The 23,926-nt window shown below is 35.2% G+C and overlaps 1 protein-coding gene across 1 annotated transcript in view; it reads left to right on the plus strand.

The window, feature by feature from the left end:
• Positions 1-23,926, plus strand: part of LOC135210350 (uncharacterized) — a 242,784-nt gene that overhangs the window by 205,988 nt on the left and 12,870 nt on the right. The window contains 12 exon segments of the mRNA XM_064243240.1: positions 1,018-1,088; positions 5,541-5,667; positions 6,233-6,378; positions 7,458-7,471; positions 7,474-7,569; positions 9,188-9,312; positions 9,753-9,915; positions 10,065-10,199; positions 10,307-10,475; positions 12,070-12,194; positions 16,905-17,084; positions 17,755-17,969. Coding sequence (XP_064099310.1) covers positions 1,018-1,088; positions 5,541-5,667; positions 6,233-6,378; positions 7,458-7,471; positions 7,474-7,569; positions 9,188-9,312; positions 9,753-9,915; positions 10,065-10,199; positions 10,307-10,475; positions 12,070-12,194; positions 16,905-17,084; positions 17,755-17,969 — 1,566 coding nt within the window.

The following is a 23,926-nucleotide window of genomic DNA, read 5'->3' on the forward strand; positions in this document are numbered from 1 at the left end:
AATCTGATACCGTCAGACTGCACTGTCCTACATCTGCAGGATTAGCGATCTTTGGATTGTTGGGACCTTTATCGATTTCTTAGTTTGACACTCAAGTTCCATCATTTGTTGCCTTCTCAAATTTCCAAATCCCCATAACCTGCCTTCTTTCAAAGTCTGGTGCGTGAATTCCATTTGGACAATTCTCCACACCTTTACTCGCTCCCTTTTGAAGTTTGTTTTTTATAAGACTGATAAATTTCCTCCTCGGTGTCCTAGTACTTTTAAAAGATGAAATATTAACCACGACGACTGAGATCCCTCCGCCATTCTACTTTTAGAATCAGAGCCTGCTTAGAGCTATTTGGAAAATGAAAAGTCTAGTCCTATTCTGAAAATACGTTAGTGTAGTAAATGTTAACGTATTGTATTTCTTAAGTTTTTTTTTTTTTTTTTTTTTTTTTTTTTTTTTTTTTTTTTTTTTTTTTTTTTTTTTTTCACTGATGTTTTATTTTGTTCTACTAAGATATTTTATTTTCAACATTCAAAAAGTAGTTTGATTGCCAGGATGCTTTTCTGACGTGTCACGAATGTATGTATTAATGATGTGATAATGGGTGGATAAGAAAATCTCGTGGGTGATTTAAAGTATATCTAGTGCCGCAAAACCTAACATTCTTATCGTTCAGTTATACGTAAATGAACATGTACAGTGATTTTGATAGTTACAAAGTAATTTTTTTCTTTCTCGCGACGGTGCATTAACAAAAGGCAGTTCAGGTTAAATTAGCGCTATAACATATCTGAGTTACCGTAAAATTAGCCTAACATTTTAACTTACTTTTGTTTTTAAAATCAGATCTGATTGCTTATAGAAATTATTTATTACTGACCAAAACAGTTTTTCGACGAACACTATATAAGAAGAAATATTATAATTATTTCAAAATATATTGGTGTATGTGTCTTGGTTACAGTTATACTTCTTGAGTTTCGTTGTGAATTTTTTAATTGATTTTGCTCATTTATTCAATACAGCAAACTCAGAGGAGAGACCCCGACCTTCTGAAATTCCCTGAGGAGATGTCCTGTTTGGAAGAGGCCACCAAGTGAGTATCATGTGCAATATTTTCGTTGCTAAGTTAGTCTGTAAGTGGAGTCAATCTCTTGGACTTAACGTGAGAAATTGATCAATATATATATATATATATATATATATATATATATATATATATATATATATATATATATATATATATATATATCTGACTCACATCAGACCTGGGTTCGATCCTGATGTAAGTCAGAAATTTATTTCTGTTCTACACGTGATGGTGTGCTGATTATTTCTATATTTACACACACACACACACACACACATATATATATATATATATATATATATATATATATATATATATATATATATATATATATATATATATATATATATTTCTCACATTAAGTCCAAGAGATTATGTTGAACCTCGTTTCAATATTGAAATCGCCTGAAAGGATATAAAAAAAAGCTTTACAGATTTGCAGGGCAAAGTTTTTGATACGTATTTGCGAGCCTCGAAGCCATTACTGAACCCACTGTAGTTATCGAAGCCACAGTGACTAAGCGGAGAATTTGAGTGTTCTCTTACCTAGAAAATTTATTCTCAGTGGGGAATCCCAAATCTCAGTTGGCCACTGGAAGTTTAACCAACGGGTCATCACAGCTTACATTTACTTTATGGTAACCAGCAGGACCTGGATTGCATTATTTCATGACCAGTATAGTTTCAGTAATGTTGATAATATTTTCACGTTTATACTTTCTGCTAAAGGATCGGTGCAAAGTTGTGCATGTTCTTTTTTTCATTGCCCATAATCATATAAATATTTTGCGTTATTACACACGCTCCAGTTTTAATATGTATATGTTTACATATATATATATATATATATATATATATATATATATATAGATATATAGTATATATAGATTAATATTATATATATATATATATATATAAGTATTATATCATATATATATATAAATAGTCAACACACAATCATGTGTGGAACAGAGTTAAATTTCTGACTTAAATCAGATCTTGCAAATGAAAGACAAGATCGCTGCCAAGCAAACACACAAGTCAATAAAAGAAGTTGGAACCTAAGTATACTGTTCCTGTATAGTAAGGTTTTATCTAGGCAGGCTAACTGCCTTGCGTACCAGCCTGTTTTCCCCAACTTCCTTTATGACTTGTGTGGAATGGTTGGCAGCTACCTTGTCTTTCAATTGAAATTCCTGGGTTTGATCCTTATGTGAGTTAGAAATTTATATATATATATATATATATATATATATATATATATATATATATATATATATATATAATGTTTATGTGGATTAGAAAAAATTGTCTGACACCCTGCTGAGAGAGTATTGGCAATAACGGCAAATCACTAAAGGAAAAAGATAAACAGAGACTAGAGCCATCGTAATTGCTCACTTTGTCAGTCCCGCTCCACCCTAGTCATACATACCTCTTATTTCTTTTAAGCGTATGAAAAATTAAGTTAATGTTTGTGATCAGTTATTTTCATGACAATAACGTGCATCTTCATTTCAGTCGTTTCCTTCGTGACTATAAAATCGGCATATTTATTTAATGAATAACCAGGGCTAGGTAAATCGAACTAATAGAATGCAATATTTTATTTCAAAAGGATCCTCTTTACTACTGTTTTCTTTGGGGAATATCAGTAATAGCAAGAAATAGACTTCATACTCGGTGAAGACCATCTTAACATGTAACTATACTCTCAACGTGAACCATTATTGAGATCTCCAAAGAAAACGGGAGACAGTGCACTCATGCTGTTAATAATTTCCGACGAACTGGGTGATTTTGCAATATGGCATCATGGTCAATTAATGTTAAAAGCTTGGGGTATTCTGAACCATTCAAATTTTGTAGATGAAAAAATGAGAACTCGTATAAACTTGTTGATAACGGTGGAAAGGTTAGCTTCTGCAGACAGAATGAACTCCGTTTTCTGTTTGGTTAGAATAGCGTGTGTGAAGAAACAGCTCGAGTAATGATCCATGGCAACTCTTGAGCTATAAGCACCGTGACTAATCGTTGATGGACAAGGGAATCTTGAGACCATTAAGGATCTGAACCTGTTAAAAGCTTCTGCTATGGGTAAAGAATGTACTTTTTGGTACATCTGAAGTTGGACTGGTAAGTCCGTCTCTTTTCCGTCAAGGGCTTTTTGTAGAGGATGATTTTATGCAGTTTTGTGTAATCAGTTGTGCGATCGATTGTTCATAAATGTATGAAAAGGAGCTCGGGGAAAGAGCATCCAGTACTACATACATTTACTCGATTATTTTTTTCTCGTTCTGAAATAACATTTGAATTTACGGATATGTTAGTTTTCAGAGCAGATATAGCTCTAGTTTTACTATTTAAAGTTCTAAAAAAAGGGGGGGGCGGTTTCGAAGTGACGGGTTTCATACCCGGTAAAATTTAGATAACGGAACTTCACCCATAAGATTTTCTCAAGTTTAGTTTATGGAAATCAAACATGAATCAACCTACAAAACGGAACCGTTCTTATGTAACATTTTTTTGGGGGGTGGGAAGGGAAATACGACCAAAAGGTGTTGTTATGATTAGCTGCTACTGAACCAAACTGCTTGTAAAGGGCAAATACTACAACCTTCACACTTTATGAATTTGGTGTGTTGGTAAAATCATTTCATTTGACAGCAGCGTCTTGCGCAAAGTGGAACGGTAGAACCTTTCATTTTAACATTTCCCAAGCTAATGTGAAAATTGGTTGTTGAGTAATGAGGTTAGTTAACGTTATTTTAGTAGTCACTCGTGCTGATCATGAATTAAGAAAATTTTTTTAGATTTATTAACGCTTCCTCATCGGCGCGCACATGCTGTTGCAAATCAGAGGAAGCTGCAAAATGCTAATGACTCGACAACGGTGTAGTTCTAAAACTCAGCAACAAAAAAAAAACATGTTAGTAGCCTCTTCAAAACTTATTATTCTTCATGATGATGACAAGGAGCACAGTAGGTGAGTTTAGGGAGCGACAAGAAGGGTCACGTCAGAATGGTCAAGCTAGAGGGTCCGTTGTGTGTGTGTGTGTGTGTGCGTGCGCGCGCTCTCGAGGAGGAGGAGGGGGGGGGTGGGGATGAGCTGAGCTGAGCTGAGCTGAGCTGCACGTAGCCGTGTGCTATGAATTAGTAATGCTTCTGTGTTGTATACTGGAATGATTATGATCTACAGGGATGGTGATGCTCCTTATGTTTCCATGCGGATACGATCTGACGTTCGTTCACATAATGATTCAGGCAGTCTTCATCCAGTATATATAAATATATTGTATTGCATTATATATGTTGTATATTTATTTGTTTGTTATTTTGTAATTATTAAAGATAGGTAGGCCTACATCGAGGAATTATAAGGACATTATAAAATGTAAGAGAGAAATAAGTAAGATTATACCTGCATTTATTGTAAAATAACAGCCCAGAAATCATATAAGGAAATGCGAAATGCACGCAGACCTGGATTTTGGTCCTTGTAGTGGGTTAGGCACCCTCTACAGTCTACACTTTGTCAGTTTTCAACGTTAATGATAAATGAGGAAAAGAATAAAGTAAAATGGAGAGGGTCAGTTGTGGAAAACACCTAAGGAGAAAAGAGGTTCATGTAACTATATACAAATCTTTTCTCGTCCATCATATGCCCGCTGCTAATAACATTGAAGGGTAAGCTGGAACCAACAGGAAGACTTGGTTAACAATTGCTACCTACTACTCAGTCAACCAGAAACATAGAATTACTCATTATAAGTAAATGTACATACATACAGAATATTATTGTGGAAACCAAGGAACTTTTCGAAATTTCTGTAATACCGGTAATTTAAATATGATATAAATACAGACAAAAACCTGTTAAAGTCCTCAATATTCAGATAAATCAACTGAATACACCATTTGGCCCCAGTGCTAAAAATATGTGGAAATTGTTATGATAAAGATGATATAGCAGTTCAGCAGAGAGAAAAAATATATGTTCGCTTAGGTTCCTATCTTTGAACCCAGCTTGCAAAGGGTATGCACATCGCAATTGTGAAAGTGTCAGTTCAAACACTTTTCGCATATTTGGAATAATATATATGAGGAAACTTAATCCGGGGGACTTAACATACTGCAGTCTCTAACCTGCTTTCAGCCATCCATACACGCGACTCAGAAATACACTATACGTTGAAGAAACTAAACCGAAAACATTATATGCTGGCTGGACTTTTTTTAATCATTGTCAGGCTCGCAAAAGAAGAGAGAGAGAGAGAGAGAGAGAGAGAGAGAGTCTCTCGTTCTCTCTCTCTCAAAAATGATTTTATATCTAGTTAATGAATATTTAAACTACATTTAAACATAATTTTTGCCCTTAACCTAGTGTATACCAGTAACTTTATAGTAACACACAGCAGATGATTCTTGGCATTGTCTTCACAATCACCGTGTTTTCAGGAACACACTGGATCAGCTGGTAATGGAGAAGAATCAGTTAGATGCCCGCATCGCCAAACTGTCAACCCAGCTCAGCCACCCAAACACACCAAAGGATATCATCGACCAGATAGGAGATTTCTTAAAGGTAGGGATATTTTTGTGGTTCCTTATTGGCATCTTGAACTGATTTGTTTTGGTTCACTGATGTCATATTGGTTTTATGTGCAAAAATCAAATTCAAATGTTTCCTGATACGCGCTATTCATTACTTCTACTGTAGAAAGTGTGCTAGGATTAACGCTTACATATCTACTGTTCTTTTTAGTTATCATTTATTTATGAACTGTTGTTATTCTTGTTATGTAATTAAATTTGTTTACTAGTTGGGTTTTCTCCGAACATTTTGTATTTTAATCAAGTTAATGAGCTTTTAAGTGCTTCCATATTCATGAAGCTTTGTTATAAGTGATAATCACCATATTTAGTTGTAAGGAATTAGGGTGAATTTGAAGAGCATCAGCAAAAGAAGCACAAAACTACCTTTGTGTTGTCCTTCAACATTCAGAAAATATCCGATTGTTGGAACTTTTGTTAAAAAATCATAATTAGGCAGAAATCCTGAGTTGGAAGATCATGTAAAAGAGAACAACGAATATCTTAGTAATAATTCATGACTTGTTAATGATTTCTCATTCGGTATAATTCACCAGGTGGCAGCAGCTGAACTCAATTCCCTCAATGAAGGAATTGCAGAAGTAGCAAAAGTAAAGGTCGAAGTTGCCGAATACCTCTGTGAAGACCCCAACACCTTCAAGATTGAAGAGTGTTTCAAGATACTCTACAACTTCTGCACGAGGTAACTGATAGATTTATTTATTGTTTTTTTTTATATAGATCACTAACCAGAGAGAGAGATAGAGAATGGAAGACAAATTAAACTTAAGAATACAATCGTAAAATCATGTTCAGCAAACACACTTTATTTGCTTTTTCCTGACTTCAATTAACAGGCACGAGAGAGAGAGAGAGAGAGAGAGAGAGAGAGAGAGAGAGAGAGAGAGAGAGAGAGAGAGAGAGAGAGAGAGAGAGAGCCCGTAGTGGTATTTTTTCTTATAATGTAGGCAGTATATGAATGGATTCTTCGATGGTCTTAAGGTCTTTCTCAACCCCCTTTGAAATATTGTAATAAAATACTCCTGCACCTTTCACTAACTTAGAGTCAGCTTACTGGGAAGATGTATAAAGGACATACATACGCACAGCAGGAACGATAGACTAAAACATGGTCTACAGAATATCGAGGAAAAAAGGAAACGGGAAAAAGTCAGAAATGAGCAAAACTACAATGATACATCGAAGAGAGAGATAGGCGAAACTTCAGACATATATTCTGGATCTTAGGGCAAATTTGTTATTTAAACTGACTCCTTTGTAAAATCCAGTGCCCCTAGCGTGTTAAGCAGCAGCTTGCCCATAAAAAAAAAAAACTCAGTTACAGAAGTACTCAAGTTCCAACTCCTCTGATGACTTGTGTGGATCAGTTGTTACCGTCCTGACACTTCCATTTAAGAGACTGGAGTTCAATGTTGAATTAAGTCAGAAATGTGTGTATATAGTGATATATATATATATATATATATATATATGTGTGTGTGTGTGTGTGTGTATATATATATATATATATATATATATATATATATATAGTCAAAATTATAGAAAATGAGACGTGCAAAGAATTAAAAGAGTGGGAGATCTAACTTCCTGCTCGAAAGTAAGTTTTAGGAAGAAAAAAAAAACTTGAAAAAGCTTCATGAGCCTCTAGTCACTTGAAATGATCGAGCCATGAATGTTAAGAGCAGGTCAATGATGAGTCCAAGGTTTGTCTTCCGAAACCTGTCACAGATGCTACATCTCTCTGTCATATTATTTTTACAGGTTTAAGCAAGCCATGCTGAAAATGAGAGGAGGAGACAGCAGGAGGAGCAGGCAGAGATCAGGAGAAGAATGCGCGAAGAAAATGCTGTCAAACGTCGACCATCATCTCAAGGTGCGTATAAAAAATAAGAATTGCTTTTCATGCAGTGATATATGAGTCTGCGAGATAAGTTTGGTAAGGTAGTAAAATATTTTGAGGAAAGAGTTCCAACAGCTTCATGAATATTTTGCTATATCACTCAGAGGTAATTTTTTAAGCAAAATTAGAAACAAATACTGTTTGCTCTTGAGATTTTGCCCTCGTGAAGCAGGCCTGTACAGAGGGTTTCTTTTTAGGGGGGGGTTCGTTTTTCCCAAAACTGAACCTTTTCTTCTACAAATGTCATTGCATATATAGGTAGTATATACAAGATGAAATACTTGAAAATGCTATTTTAGTTATATTAAGAAGAAAAATTAGGTACCTGTGTGGTCTATGCCCTTCTACTCGATAAGATATTATTCAAAGTACTGGCTTTGGTTGACAGTTATAATGTTGAAAGTTTGCTCGGAAATTCAAGATTATCTCTTCAGTTTTATTGATTGATTCATTTACTATGTTAATAATAACATGCATATTTATTTGTGATTATGTTACATATTTTGACTTAATAAAAAACAATAATTATTTATTACTTTGTAAGTACAGTTCAATGAAAAGGACAGTCACAAAAAATATGGACTTCCAGAAATTTTTGGGGAGGGTCGTTCGACCCCCAACCCTCCTCTCGGTACAGGCCTGTGAAGTGATTTTCACCCTCCCCAAAATATGCTTACATTACGTAGTCTTACTATTTATTCTGGTTATAAATTACACTTCATATAATAAATAAAGTATACTGTATTTCTGTGACAAATAACTTCATTTCCCTTATTCACATTCTCTCTTGGTCAAGTAAGTTAAGGACAGGAAATGTTTTAGTGAAAGATGTAAATATATTGGGAGGATATAATGGTGGGTTCTTAATGATGCATCTCTTATTGGCTTTGTCATTAACCAAGATTGCCAGGTGATGTTGAACAGTAGCCAGAATTTCAAATGGGGATGATATTCCAAGCAGATTAATTTTTTCCACTGCTTCTATTGTGTGGTACGTTTCGGAAGTAAAGGAGTGAAAGTAATTAATTTTATATATATATATATATAATAATATATATATAATATATATATATATTATATATATATAATATATATATATATATATATATATATATATATATATTGTGCTTGTATCATATTTTATGCCTAATTCCAGTCTTTTCATGGCATGGTTTTGTTTTTTGGCCGTTTTCTTCCAGAATTGAAGCGTAGTATTAGCTGATCATGTTTCATAAACTTTAAACACGGTAAAAGATCTGCTCATATTGTTCATAGGAGTTTTTAATGCTGAGTAACGGAAATTTTCTTAACCTGTTTCCAGATCATTAATATATGTTCCCATAAGTCAGTTTAATTTTTTTTTACCATTTTTCTGTACTTTTCTGTCATTTAGTTTATTCTTATTGCTTACAGTCCATTAGTAGCTCAGAAAAGTCAGTTTTTATTTTAATGAATGGGCAGTTTGTAAAATTTTTCTTATCATTAATTCTTGTTGTCTTGCAGTGATTTTATTACATAATTTTGTCCCTTAGATATTAAGCAATATCCATGCTTTTGTGTATTGTTATATTAATTATTATCTTAACAGGAGGGGGACAACCACGACCTGGTTCATACAGTGGTTCAGAATCTGAAGTCAACATTGTGGAGAATCTCCTGTCTGACATCCGCTCAGGCTTCACACAGAGGAAATATGCAGAAATGGCTATAAATAAAGTAAGATATTCAAGATCATCTTGAGTTTTCACATATACTCTGAGGCACCAACTCTCAATTGCCATTAGCTTAAGAATTTCATTGGTCTTTTATTGCCTTTCAAGATTTAAAGTGAAGGACTTGCAGAAGATTCTGTTTGTTTGAATGTTGGAGAATGCAGTTTTCAGATGTCGTTTATCGCTAAAACTAACGTTGGATGAAAGATGTTTGTAGACAATGACTGTCATAAAAGATGCATGTTATTCATGCCACTGTTTATTCATTTAGTTCTACAGTATAGTATCATTTTTCTGGCATCACAAGAGTAATTTATGTAGATTTATTTAAAGATGTTACAATGTTGTGATAAAAATATTTTTAATAGAGCACATTAGTTGAGGAGCTAATGGAGTTTTAGGCTTCCTGCACTGTAAGTGATTTTCTTGTTATCTTTTCCTCAGAGCAAAAAAGGCAAGAAGAATGATGCCAGTCAGAATGGAGGAATGACATCTGAAGACGAGCCATCTGCCTGTAACTCTCCACGACTAAACAGACGCCGCATGGGATCATTTTCTGGCCCAACTGGACCGCAGGGAGACAGCTTCGTTAATGATAATTCACCAGGTAAGAGAAGATGAACAGCATTATGGAACATTGTCTCAAGCATCCTTGTTAATAGGAGCTGTGAATATAAACTGTATAATATATAGGAGGAAGCATTGCTAAGAACATGTCTACTAAATGTCCCACCCTTTTTTTTAACCCTACAAAAGATGTAACACCAAATGGTAGCCTTCGCAGAAGAAGGTCAAGAGTCCCTTCTGAAGAAAATGATCACGAGCTTATGGATTACCTTCATACAGCTGGACATGATGGATCAAGAGAGAGGAAATCTTGGACTGGAATGGGTAAGTTTAAAAGAATACATATATCTGTTTTGCAGTTATGTATTAGAAAAATCCATGGTTTTATTTGTTTGTTTACAATTAACTCAGCCACTGATTTTTTTTACCAGCAGAAGGTTATGGTTCTCTTGATCGGTCATTTGCAAGGAGAGCCCGCGGAGGGGGTAGAAATCGCCCAAGCCTCTTGGCTTCAGAGTCATCATGTGAGAGGGAACGTCCAGCATCTCCGTCCACAAATCCAGATCATAAGCCTGAGTTACCGGATCAACATAGGCCAAGGTTAGACTTTTACAAACTAATTTCTTTTAATCACTCACTAAAGGTTATCATTACAATTTTGAAAGATGACAATCCTTGGTAGCATACTTCTTTTTATGTGCAGTTCTGCCTTACTTCATCAACGCGAATTATTTTTTCCTCTGAAATGGCATTTCTTAAAATATGATGAAATAATTACTTAGCTCACTATTGTTGTGGGGTCTCTTGGAATGCAAAGAAATCATTTTTGTAGAGAAATATGTACGGAAACCTTAGTAGTTTGAAAAATATATCAAAACAAAAGGTATATACAAAGAGGGAATTGATTCAGCATTGCAAAAATATTAAACTGTGGTTAATACACGTAGGAAATTCTTGACAATTTTTGTTACAAGTTTTGTATAAAAAAAAATTAATTCTTGGTATACAAATACCAGTCATGGTGTGCCACATATAGAAGACGTAAAGACCCTACTACGGTACTACACAGATTTATTGGGTATAAAAAAAATTCCTAAGCTTCTAAGGAATACTGTTGTCTTCATTAAAAATGTGCTTGAGAATTACTCTGGAGACTGTTCATATACTCTGTCCTTGCAGATCATCAGGTGTCCATTGTCGTTAACTTTTAAGATACTGCTGAAAAGGTCTTTTTGGGTAACAATTACTGGCATAAGGTGTGGGTCAGCCACAGAAACAGAATCTATGTCAACTTCTTTAACCAGCGCCAAAAGACCATTTTCCAGTAGGACTTGCTTTGTGTTAATTTTGTCCAAGATACTAAAGGACTTGTTCCTAGCCACTGCGGAAATAGATGAGCCTTGTCTTAATTAGCAGACATTTTTCGTGTTAACCAAGCCCATTATGGCCAAAATCAGTGAACTCCAAATTTTAACTGGGCTAGTTCTTCAGGGCATCAAATCTAACAAAACTTAAAATTTAGTCACTTTAGACACATTTTTTGGTCTTTCAGTATTTTTGAATCGACTTAGCCTAAAAGATAATTTTTAAATCGCCAAACAATACCGTTCAAACATACTTGTCTAAAGTTGATCCTTTAGTTGAGCAATGAAAGACATTTAGCCTAAAAATGAACCATTGACATTTACTTATAGAATTATAAGATGAAATCAATATTCAACAGTATTTAAATAATTTTACCTATATATGTGGTATCAGACACACCCAAGGTATGCTATAAAAATTCTGTCATATGGTGGTGGATCAATGGCTTTTTAGCTAGAGCTTAAATTAGAGTTAATCAAATTTTTATTATGATGGAGGGTCCACAGTACCTACAGATCTCGTAATTTTAATATCATATATCCTTTCAAGAAAATTATGAAGTCAACTTTTAAAAGTTCATTTATCCTAAAGCATATCCTTAAATATCTAAATGTTTTTTTTATTGTACACATTAATGAAATATATTCATGATAAGTGGATTTCTCTCATAGCAGGAAGGAAAACCTAAATGAAGTTTGATTGCTTTTTGTATGATTTATTTTTTTTGGTGATGAGTGATTACCCTTTGAGATTTATGCTTTACCTTAAAATGAAAACATTGTCGGCGCTAGGAGTAAGTAAATTGACTAATGCCTATCTGCTTTTCCAGTAAAAACTGGCGTCAGAAGATAGAATCTTGGTTCAAAGAAAATGAGAAAGAAGAACGCCGATCTGAGCTCAAGAGAAGACTTCACCAGCATCGCAAATCGCTTGATTTGGACACAGTTTCACTTGGTAGGTTTTTGGATATTTTTTGTTTCAAAGATTTCTGGATAATTATTCTTTTCTCATATGACTCATAACTTTACTTTTAATAATGAGGCTGTTTATTGCTTTCCTAGTTTGAATGTCAGGCTGCTGTAATAAATATCATGTCTTGAATCCTTATTCATGGAACAGTTTCAAGTATTTAATGAAATTTATTTTATGGTTACAGAGTATGTATCTCCACTGAATTTCCTTGAAAGTTGTGTTCTATGAATGCATTCAGTTTGTATACTTTGCATCTTACTGTGAGCTTGAATTGATGTATTGATTTGCTAACCCTAAAGTCTTTTGTGATGTTTGTAACTTTTCATTAATTTAAATAATTAAAATTTTTCCTTTCCATGCTCATTTCTTCTGGCCAACTGTCCTGTACCCTTCTTGGCCAAAGCTGCAGGTATGATTTTTAAGTAGACACCTGACACTTGACATTTTGACTCACAATAATACCAGCTTTCCTGACAATCTTGTTCTTTCTGTCTGTTTCCTTGGCTTTGAATATACGTTGATGATTTTGTGTTAAGTTCGAAATCCTTATCTACAATATGTAATAAGAGGCTTTAAACTTGCAAAGTCAGATATTATTGGGTAGCAATGTTTTTCTACTTACAGACATGTTATCACATAATTTTCGAATTAATAATGGATAATTATAATATACACCATTTAATATGATGTTGGAATTACAGTTCAACAAAAGAATTTTTTCTTCTCAATATTTTTAGACTATATTCACATTTTATGGACATTGGTGCATTTCATATTTTCCACTTGATTCCAAATGACATTCAACAGCTGTCAATATTGTCTCAACACATCTTCATGGATTATCCATTTCATTGGTAACATTGTGAGATCCCTCAATTTTATGCCTTGTAAATACACTTTATCATTGCAGATTATACTCAAATTACCAAATTTTTACAATTATAAAAATATTAAATTAATATGAAAGCCGCTTTAAATGGGAAGTGATTACTGATTTATGTGCATATTTTTGTTTTTTATTTGAAACTGGAAATCACATTGTAAATGAAGCATGAGGTTCCATGAAGAATTTATAACTTTTCACATGCAACTATAGCATTGACACCAGTGACAATCTTTGAAACATGACTGTGACGATATTTCCATGACAGTAACATTTTAAGTATAGCTTTTCTTGACTTTTGAAAAACTTATCAGCACTTAAAGTTTCTCTAGAAACGTAGATATACTTATTATAGTCAATTAGTGATCATTGTGAAAAAAATTATTCATGAAAACATCAAGTTTGAAACTTGTGATTTAACTTAATAGTACTGGAATATTAGCTTAGCTGATTGCTGTTGAATGTAGAAAGTGATAAATTCTCTTTACTGTACAATGTTCTTTCGGGAGAAGCTGTTGGATTTTATTTTGAGAAAAGTATCAAAGCAGACTAGTTCAGCGAGATAACTTTACACGTTGATGTTAAGGAGTCAAGTTCTCAAATAGGGAATAATTTATCCAATGTGGGTGTTAATGATAGCACAGCAAGGCTTATAGTGAGTCTCAGTTGGGTGAAATTTTGAATTAAAGTACAGAGGCTGTTAATTACGAATTGCTTTTAATTTTAATTTAATGTATGATCTACTGAAGTTTTAAAATTTAGAGGCAGGTGAATTCATGATTGACTCTTACATATAAAATGAGTGCTGTTTAGTCCCAAAGCTGCGATTTAAATTATGACACACCAAACTCTTCAACAGTATTGTTTCTTAAATACTGTACTGTATTTTCTGATATAGAAGTGAGATTGACTTAACGTCATAGGGGCAGACTTATTTAAATAGTGCCATTGTTGATGACGTCTTTATCTTTGATATCAAAGTAAACAAAAATATATTTTTTCTGTAAATGTATTTTGAAGTGTATGTTATGTATATGATAATTTTTCCAAAACAATATCTAGGCATATTTTTTAACAGCTTGCACATTTATAATGAAATTGTGTTTTTCCTGAATCCTCATCAAAGCCTCCCAGGATTTTGCAGGTTTGACAGAATGTTATTCCCCAAACCTAAAGGTATTGTAAGAAGTTTATTTTTGTGGGTCTCTGCTTCACTTCCCATGGACTGGAATCTATCTTTGCCCAACAGGACTTTATATTGTTCTTTCCATGGCATTCAGAATTTAGTCATGCAGTCTGAGTTGATAATTTTTACAGTTTGAAATTATCAGGCATTCATGGAATGAGTATCTGTAATAACATTGTTTGTGACGTTTTACTTGAATTCAACCACATAAGATGACTCATATCTTATATATATAAATGTCATTCTGCCATGTTAAATTCAAACTGCTTCAGCGTTTCAGTGTACTGTGTATTATAAAGTTCTCAGGACTATAACTTGGCCTTTCTGTCTTTACAAATTTGTATTATAAAATTTTCAGGACTATAACTTAGCTTTTCTGTCTTTACAAAAAAAATAAGAACCCCAGTAGTTCTTTCTTAATTTATGCTGTCCAACTAGTCTCTCATCACTTCTGTACCTGTCTCCTAATGGCAGATTATATCTTCTTGAATAATTTTACCTCACCATTAGAACTTGGTTTGAGTATCAGAAGATACAGGGTATTGTCATTAGCATCTAGTTTTGTTTGCATAATGCTTGTATCCTTCAAGAACATTTTCCTGATGTTGTAACAGTCATAGTTTTAAACATAACATTTTCAAAAACATCTGTCGACTTTGAAGACTGCAATATCCAAAAATCTGCTGCAAATCTCAGCTGATGTGCATAACCTTACATGGTATTCATTGTTTTTTGTGTTTAAGAATATGTCTGTAAACATCAACAAATGCTTTCCATTGGAATTTCAACATACTTCTGTAGATATGTTGTTTTACAATGTTCTTGTCATTTTATAACTTTGTATGAAGTCTGTGAGAGAACAATAATTCATTTATTATACTCTCATTATTTCAAAGTGGAAACAATGTTGAAAGGATAAACAGTCACTGGTCTATTAGACTTCAAGACTTGTATTACCTATGTTAGTGGACTACATTTTATTAAGATATCAAGTAGCATTTAGTATAAATACCAACTGCATGCCATGCTTTACATAAGTCTTGTGACCTTTCAGTGAGAATCAAAAGCTTGTTATAAAAAAACTTAAGGGACAGTTAGATGTACTATAGTCAACTATGTGGTTAGTCCATATTAATTCCAAGTGCTGTGGTTTTGCTTAATTCATCCGTTCTTCAAATTCATTCCCTCATTCATGTGCTCTGGATACCTACCAATCAACTTTTCCAATTAAGTGCATTGTATACGCTAGATATATATAAATACAGTATGTGAACTTTAAATGTAGGGTAAAAAAAACAGGTTGCATTGCACAGAAAAATATTTAAAGGGAATACATAAAATTTATTTCCTCCACCATACTACGTATACTCATAATAATGGGAGTAAGATGTTCTATACATATGTAGTTCATTAGGTAGAGAATGAGGAAGCATGTCTAGGATTGGCTGCAAATATTTAGCTTTCCTTCCTTCCCTTGTCTGTATGTAATAAAGTATAATCCACTAACATCAATAACCAAAAGTATGTTGCAAAATTTTATATTTTGTGGATAATAGTCTAGGAAATAAGAGCACAAAGGTAATGTGTGTGTTATGGTCTGTCAGAATACAACTTATATTACGTTAGATATTATACTAAATCAACTGAATACACTACTTTTGTTCATAGAAGGCGGTGCCCAAACCCTTCACGTATTATAAGGAAACATATTAATTAATACACAGCTGTCTGCGACAGTATTTATTTTTTCAAAAAATAATGGATTGTGATTGATAGTATATTTCATTGCTGCCTGTAAATCATACAAGTTTTATGTGAACTGTATATCATATTATGAATGAAATCAGCCACTTTGTATTTCATTATTTGAAAATACTAGTGAGCCTTGAAAAACTGCTATTAGCTTATTCTGTAAAGTAACTTCAGTGGCTTGCCGTTTTGAATAATTATCAAATAATGCTGTCGCTCCCTACATTTTCTGTCTGGTAATTGGGACATTTGGAATCTTCATCACTCATGTTCGGAAGATATTTTAACTGCATTAGCTGGTAATATTGTGCAGGAATATTTGACATTTATTGTAGAAAAATATCACATTATTACACAAAATGGCAATTTATAAACACCTTTGATTGTATGCTATAGAAAAGGAACAACAGTGGTTAACCGTCCCAAAATTGTGGTAATGACTAAACAACTTTAAAAAATTGTTCTTTAAAACCTTGCTTTAATCATTATTTTGTAGGTGAAGCTTATGTAAATTAATTACAATTCTCTCATATTTTTTTGGACTTGACCATCTGTTCCTTTGTAGCAGTAACTCTAAATGTGGAAGTTTTGGAATCTACTATCATTGTACACAGTATGTATATCAAACATGATATATTGAAATTCTTTTATGAAATAAAAATATCCTCTCAACATTGTGATCTGCTGTTCTAGTACAGATGTCTAGAGACCTGACTACAGATACTACTTTTCTGTTTGTTTCCTGGAGATTTGGAGTCCTGAGATTTAATTTAAAATCTCAGTATTGTATAGGTTATATGTAACATCCAAATATCAGTGGAAAATGCCCACTTCTGTATCAGTTTTGTTGGAACTAATTCTTATTCTTTCATAGATGAGGGTGGCAGTGGTAATACTGGTTTAGGGAGCAGTGGTGGCATAGGGCCTTCCTTGGGAACTCTTCCAGAGGACCAGCCATCCGAGGAAACCCAAAGTGGCTACCAGCGTGTCTATCGGGACTGGAGACCCTCTGTGGAAAAAACAGATGTTGTTGGTGCAATGGAAGCAATTGAAGGTTAGATATGTATGACATACTCCATTTTTCAGAGGATACTTAAAAGATTTGTGCAAGGTTAAGTATGTACTGTGTAAACATACACATTCAAAATTTACAGCATTACAGGATCTTCAAATGTAATTTACCATTTCATTTAATTTTTAGGCTAATATTTTTCACTTAGTTATAAAGCTGCATTACTTTGCACCAGAAATGATATCTGTAGTTTGTAAATCAAATTAACTGCGAAAAAATAAAAGAATACAGTATACGAGAAATCTTATAAACATACAATACATCTACTGTTTCATGCTTTCAATTGACGTCCTGAAACACATTATTTGTTCTGCAATAATATCCTGTATTTTGCATATTGCTATAAATTTTACATTACTACTAGGTATTCTTCAACAATTTTACACATTATGTAATAATTACTTAACAGCTACATTTTCATCTCATTTTACGTATTACACTGACATCATGTTTGTGAGCAGGTATTTTAGCAGTTACTCTAACTTGTTCTCTTAATAGAGCTGTTGATCTCAATCACTGGTTGTTGGTTTTGGTTAATGTTGATAGAAAGAGTAGTGACGTTTTGGCATTCAGACATACTTTGGGAGTATGCACATTTTACTCTTTAAAAAGGATATTTTTTCATAATTTGTAATACTGAACTTTTTTCCAGAAGCCCAGTCTCCTTTACCATCTAAAGAAAAGGATAAAAGTCCATGGAGGAAAAGTAATTTAAATGTCTCCAATTCAAGTGAAGCAACAAAAGAAAATCCACCATCCACTAATGCATCTTCAGCCAGTTCTGCAACAAACACAGCTGCAAGGAGGTTGAGGAGAATGAGATCAAGATCCAACATTGAGCCAGGACAAGTTGTTCAAGCAGTACAAGTAAGAAAATTTAAGAATTCGGGAAATTCTAGTGAAAATTCAGTAAACATTTGACACTTCCTTATATGACTGGTTTTGTAGGATTGTAGGATAGTTACATTTTTATATTTATCAGTAAAACAATGGATCTGGGAGATTATGCCTCCTTGCACTGATACACAGTAACTGTCTTTACACATGCAGTACTGTACATGTAAATTTGACTTTCATTATAATATAACATACTAGTATGGCCATACAATAAGTAATGATGTCAAGACTTGATCTCACGGATGTTACATATTGTCCCAAGCTCAGATCAAGATACAGTAATCCCTTGATTATCTGTATCGTCACTGCCCAGAACTCAACATTATCCAACCCACTGGACCAGGGACCAAGGCCCAAAAATATATGACACTGTATATGAATTTTTTAAATTGAAAAAACTGCTCTCCAATGGTTGGCAGTGCTGTGCAGCCTCAGGAAAATGTTGGTAAAACTGCTTACACTCATAAACAGACTGAGAAAGTGTTTGGTGGGTGGGGGAGGTTTAGAGAAGTTTCCAGAGTGGGAAGGTAGGTCGAATGGCTGGGCAGCATGGGAGAGAAGGGGCCAGTAAGACTGTGTAGAGGAACTCACTCAGAGAAGGGGTTGTTTTGGAAGGTGGGTGGAGCTGGAGAGCAGTTTCCATGGCTGGGAAGGGTTTGGGATACAGTGCCGGATGAGTGAAGAGGGCTAGATAGATGTCTGACCTGCTAGCGTTTGCTTTGCTTTGTGTTTTAATGTTATTTTTCCACATTTCTTTAAAGTATATGTACAGTACTCTACTGTAACAAAGCAAAGAGAGAGAGAGAGAGAGAGAGAGAGAGAGAGAGAGAGAGAGAGAGAGAGAGGAGAGAGAGAGATAGAGAGAGAGAGAGAGAGAGAGAGAGAGAGAGAGAGAGAGAGAGCATTTAGATTTTTAATGCTATTCTCATTTATATTTTTACTATACTTTTTTTATGCTATTCTTATTTATATTTTTTACTATACTTTTTCATTTTTTATCTTACAACCCAAAAGATAAGTGCAATTGTGTGTACTGGGTATGTATGTACGCACACAGACATTCACTGGCAGTGGTGGCACAAGGCTTGAGTTGTAAATAGCACAGCATGCTGCCAACATCTACAAATTTGCATTTTAATTATTTATAAATATGTATTGAAGATGAAATATCAGCAGTGATAAAATATTTTCTTTTTATGTTTGCTAGTCATACTTAGAGTTAACTAAACTCGTAATGATATACTATACAGTAAATCAAGCAAAACAAAAACAAAAACAAAAAAGTAAAGTGTGATAATGCAGTAAGAAACATACACATGAACACAATGTGTAGCCTACTGTACTGCATGTGTACAAGAGAAAAATAAGGGGCTTGCTTTTTTTTGTGTAGACAGTCCCCAGTTAAGGCCTGTCCACATGAGCGGGCCTGATCGGCGTGCTCCGGGGTTGACCGTTGACGGGCAAATTCTGGCAGGCTTATCCGTGAATGTTGTCCACACGGGTGAGGCGATGGAGAGGTGGGCATGCCAGACGATGTCAGTAGTGTGTTCAGTGCTGTATAATAAACATGGTGCCTACCGCAAAGACGATATTGTGTAGCATGATAATTGCTTTGTGTGTGATGAAAAAGAAGAAAAAGAAGAGAATATGGTGCAAAGAATGGCTCAGTAAAAGAAATGTATATGGTTAACGTACGTCTGCCGGGGTCGAAGCTCAAGCCATCGGGCACCACCATGGTGATTTTGCTACAAGACCCATCGGGCAATTTGACGGTTTGCCCGTCAAGTGTGCCTGTTAGAGGGGAGATCCGCCGATCAGGCCCAGTCATGTGAACAGGCCTTTATCGGTGCACTCGGTTAATGGCCTAAAATCTGCAATTTTCAGCGCAATAAAGCACCGATTTCCATTTATCTGTGATGATAATAGAAGTATGGTGCTGATACCTAACAGAGGCGCCATTAACCAATTATCGGTGCCATAAACACCATAAATCACCAAGTTTCGGTTAATGGCAATTTTCCTTTATCAAGCCTGTTGGAGTGGAATCCCTGATAACTGGGGATTGCCTGCACTATGTACTGTATTTTTGGGAAAAAGATCAAAATTGGTTGTGTAAATTATCATGTTGTGTTGCATATAGGGAAAAAGGATTTACTCATTTTGTTTGTAAAGTATGATGCATTTTACAGTGTTTGGGGCAAATGAAAAACTGTGCAAATTTCTGACAAGATGGGGACTTCTGCGAACAGAAAGGTAGCATCTAAAATCAGAGCGGGACAGACATAATTATATGGTCAGATGCGTTTTCTCACATGGAAAACAATTAACAATTCTTGGTACAAAATAAGGTTAAAGAAAGTTCTCCATTACGTACATATGCTTTGAAAGCTTGAAGCATTTTACATTTACATGTTTTTTTTTTTTTTATAAATGAACTACTGTAGTTCCTGCAAATACACATGAAAATCACCCCTTTGGCTGTCCATTTTTTATTTGTGTTTTTTGGGGAAACTGTCTGTTCTGTGGTAAGTCAAGTTTGTTGCTGCAGACGGTAGATGCCCAGAGCGCCTTAGCAGGGCCCCACAGAGCAAATGAAAAATATTATATAGCCTACCATGCTGAGTGTTGCACACAAGAGAAAAGGGAGTGTATTTTTTTTTTTTTTTTTTTTTTTTTTTTTTTTTTTTTTTTTTTTTTTTTTTTTTTTTTTTTGCTTTTAAGTGTATTCATGAACTTTATGTTAAAAAAGGTAGATAATTGCATAATTTTCCAGTTTAAAGGGTGAGGGTTATGTTTTATAAGCATATTTATGGTTTACTATTATGCAGTATTGACAAGGTTAGGTGAGGAAGTGTATGGAGTAGCCCTTGCATACCTGTAGATTTTTTTTACTCGCCTTTATCCAGATTTCACCATTATATGGCAGGGCCGTGGCTTTACTAATCAATGGATTAGAGTAGACCCTGTATTCGTGGGGGATGGGTACCCCCCCCCCCCACCCCCCCCCCCCAGCAAATCGCTAAGATCTGCAAATACTTAAAAGCCCTCTCAAAAAATGCTTAGCACTGCTTATTTTGAGTTAAAACAAATGAAATTCTAAAAAGGCTTATACCCGAGTGCTTTAATAGTTTTACCAAAAAAAATGTGCATTGAGTCACAAAAATTATATGAAAATACAGTAATTTGAGAATATTTTTCAGTGAAAAACACTGCAAATAGGCAAATTTTCTGCAAATATTTGGTATAATACGATCCATAGGTGAGCCCTTGAATCATGAGTCCACAAATAGGGTGTTGTCAACTGTACTACTGCATACATAGAGGCAGTGTTATTCTCTACTAAAGAAAACTGTTTGATTTACTCATGATGGATGACACTTTCCCTTAAGCCAAATGTTCTGACTGAAAAGCCAAAAGTACTAAATTTGGGATATAGTTGAGGTATACACATGCATTGTCAGCAAATTTTATTGCCGAGTTTTGAAGTGAGCCATCTGATTGCACTTTATGGCAAAATACAAAAAACACCTAAATCTGAAGTGACAGCCAAGCTTGAGTAAAGGGAAGCCAACAAATAAACCTACTAAGATATCTAAGGGACCAACTTGTCATTTTGTTTTGGAAGTAACCAAGACAATAATTTCTGGGGTATCTTTTGAGGTCCTATATTGCCAGACATCCTTAAAATAAAAAACATAATCCTTGTTTCCTAGGGACTGACTGATGCAGTGTACAAAGAATACAGTGTTCGGACTTGAGTCTCAAATATAGCAAAATGTCAGTCAGTATCATTGAAACTAGTGAAAATATACGGTAGTCTACAGTAACTTTATTTATTATGACTTTATGTAAGGACAACACGCATAGATACCTCCCAACAATCTTTTCGCAGAAAATGTTTTGAACAACATACTATACTCATTTAAATTTGAGGTGTCATTCTTGACTGAAAATTCACTTTTAAGAAACATGCTCATGTTGCCCCCCCCCCCCCCCCCCCCCTCCCCCCCTCCATGAAAGGGAGAAATTAGGACATATCTTAGGAAAAATGCTATAGTTGGATGCTCAAAGTTTAGGTAATTTCCCGTAAATAGCCTAGGTGCTGCTCCAGAAGACGGGAAGAGGAGCCCAGTCACTGCATTCATACCCCTAGACTTACACCAAGCGAAAGTACTTTGGCAAGATGCTTGTTTGTCAAAACATGTACCGGCACAACAGCCACCACAGATCCTAAGGAGAAGGTATCAAGGAACTTGTGGAAGACTTATCCGGTAGATTGAGGTAAGGGATGTCTACCTGTTTTAGACTCTTGCCCTCATTGCCCAGAAAACCAAAAAGTTCTTCCAGAAGGCTAAAGACAGTCTGACACCCTGACTTTGTGGGATCTTGCATGAGTAAGGTGAGTGACATCCTCTTCAGAGGAGTCTTACTGAATAACTCACAAAGCCAAGAAGGAAGGGTGTTCGTGGAAAATAACACCACCTCACCTTATGCTTGCCTGAAAAGGTGCCACTATTCTGTAATAGGACCACAGGTCGTTTCAGATAGTATCTGATGCTCACTTTGGGCAAAAGAAGCATTTCATCTGGATAACCACTAACAAAGTCTTGGTGGAAGGGGTTTAAAGAACCCTCGAATTCCCTATTAAGAATTTAATGATTTCTGAGATTTCACCATGAATTCAGGACAGAAAGAGAAAGAGAGACCCCAACCCTCAGAGAGCTGGACAAGATGCAAAGAAATTCCTCAGCACTCTTTGCCAAGACTAAGCAAGTCAAAGGACATTCTTGAAACAAGTTCTCGGTTAAAGCATCACTCAACTCCACCAAGACAGAAATCCTAGCTCTTCAGTCTGAAACCTGACTTATGCCTGAATGGAAGCTTCACAGCACAGACTGACAGAAACTTGTCTCATCAAAAGTCAAAGAGGAAGTCCTGCTGACCAGACACTAACTGGAAAACACCCTTCCTGAAGAGCCAGCAGATCTGGATGCCACTTGACTTAAGGCCAATGAACAATGAGCAGCAACCAGGATAATCTTGAAACCTTCGGTGACCAAGACTCTGTTGATCACCCAACAAACATGGCAGATTCCAGCTTAGTCCAGGGATATTGGAATGCAACTTCCATCACTGCCCCAGGAAATAAAATAAAGGGAACAGAAAGCTTTATGTTCAGCCTGAAAGCAAACAGGTCTAGCATAGGAGAACCCCCAATCTCAAAATGCTTCTCTACCATTCGAGGAAGTAGGAACCACTCCCTACCTACAACCTGACTCCAGAAACTGAGCTAGTCTCCCAGATCATTCCATTTATCAGCACTACCAAGTGACTTGTTATTGGAGAACTTGCAGGAATAGCAACACTTCCTGCATTTTCAGAACATTGATATACAGATGAAGCATGTCCTGCAACACTATAACTTATGTTCACATACTTCTCATGTGCCCTAGCCCTCCTTCAATGCATCTGTGAACAGATCCATTTTGGGAGGAGAGTTCAGAAGAAGCTAGGGGGTTACAGTCATCCAATCTCTACCCTAGAACCTCTGTGGTCTTTATCTAGTGGCATGGTTGAGAGGAAAGGTTGCTTGGAGCTGCCCCATGGTGCTTTAGCCATCTCTTAAGCATGAGCAGGAGGAACTACTGTGAAATGTGCTTCTCTGAGATGACAGGTGGCCAAGGATAACCGGCCAAAACCGAGCTAGGTGTTCCTCTTTCAGTTTACTATGATCCTTGCCTTGTGGCCAAAGAGATATGCAGATCTCTGTCCTGGCGAAAAATTATATTTGAAGACACCAGGACTAATCAGTCGTCCAAGTAACACAGCAAGTTTACATATACCTTGCACATTAGCCAAGACATACTCAGGAGAGAACCTTGGAAAACACTTGTGGGATTGTCATAAGTTTAAAATAGAGCGCTTTG

This window comes from Macrobrachium nipponense, chromosome 39 (assembly GCF_015104395.2).
Source record: "Macrobrachium nipponense isolate FS-2020 chromosome 39, ASM1510439v2, whole genome shotgun sequence".
Lineage (NCBI taxonomy): Eukaryota > Metazoa > Arthropoda > Malacostraca > Decapoda > Palaemonidae > Macrobrachium > Macrobrachium nipponense.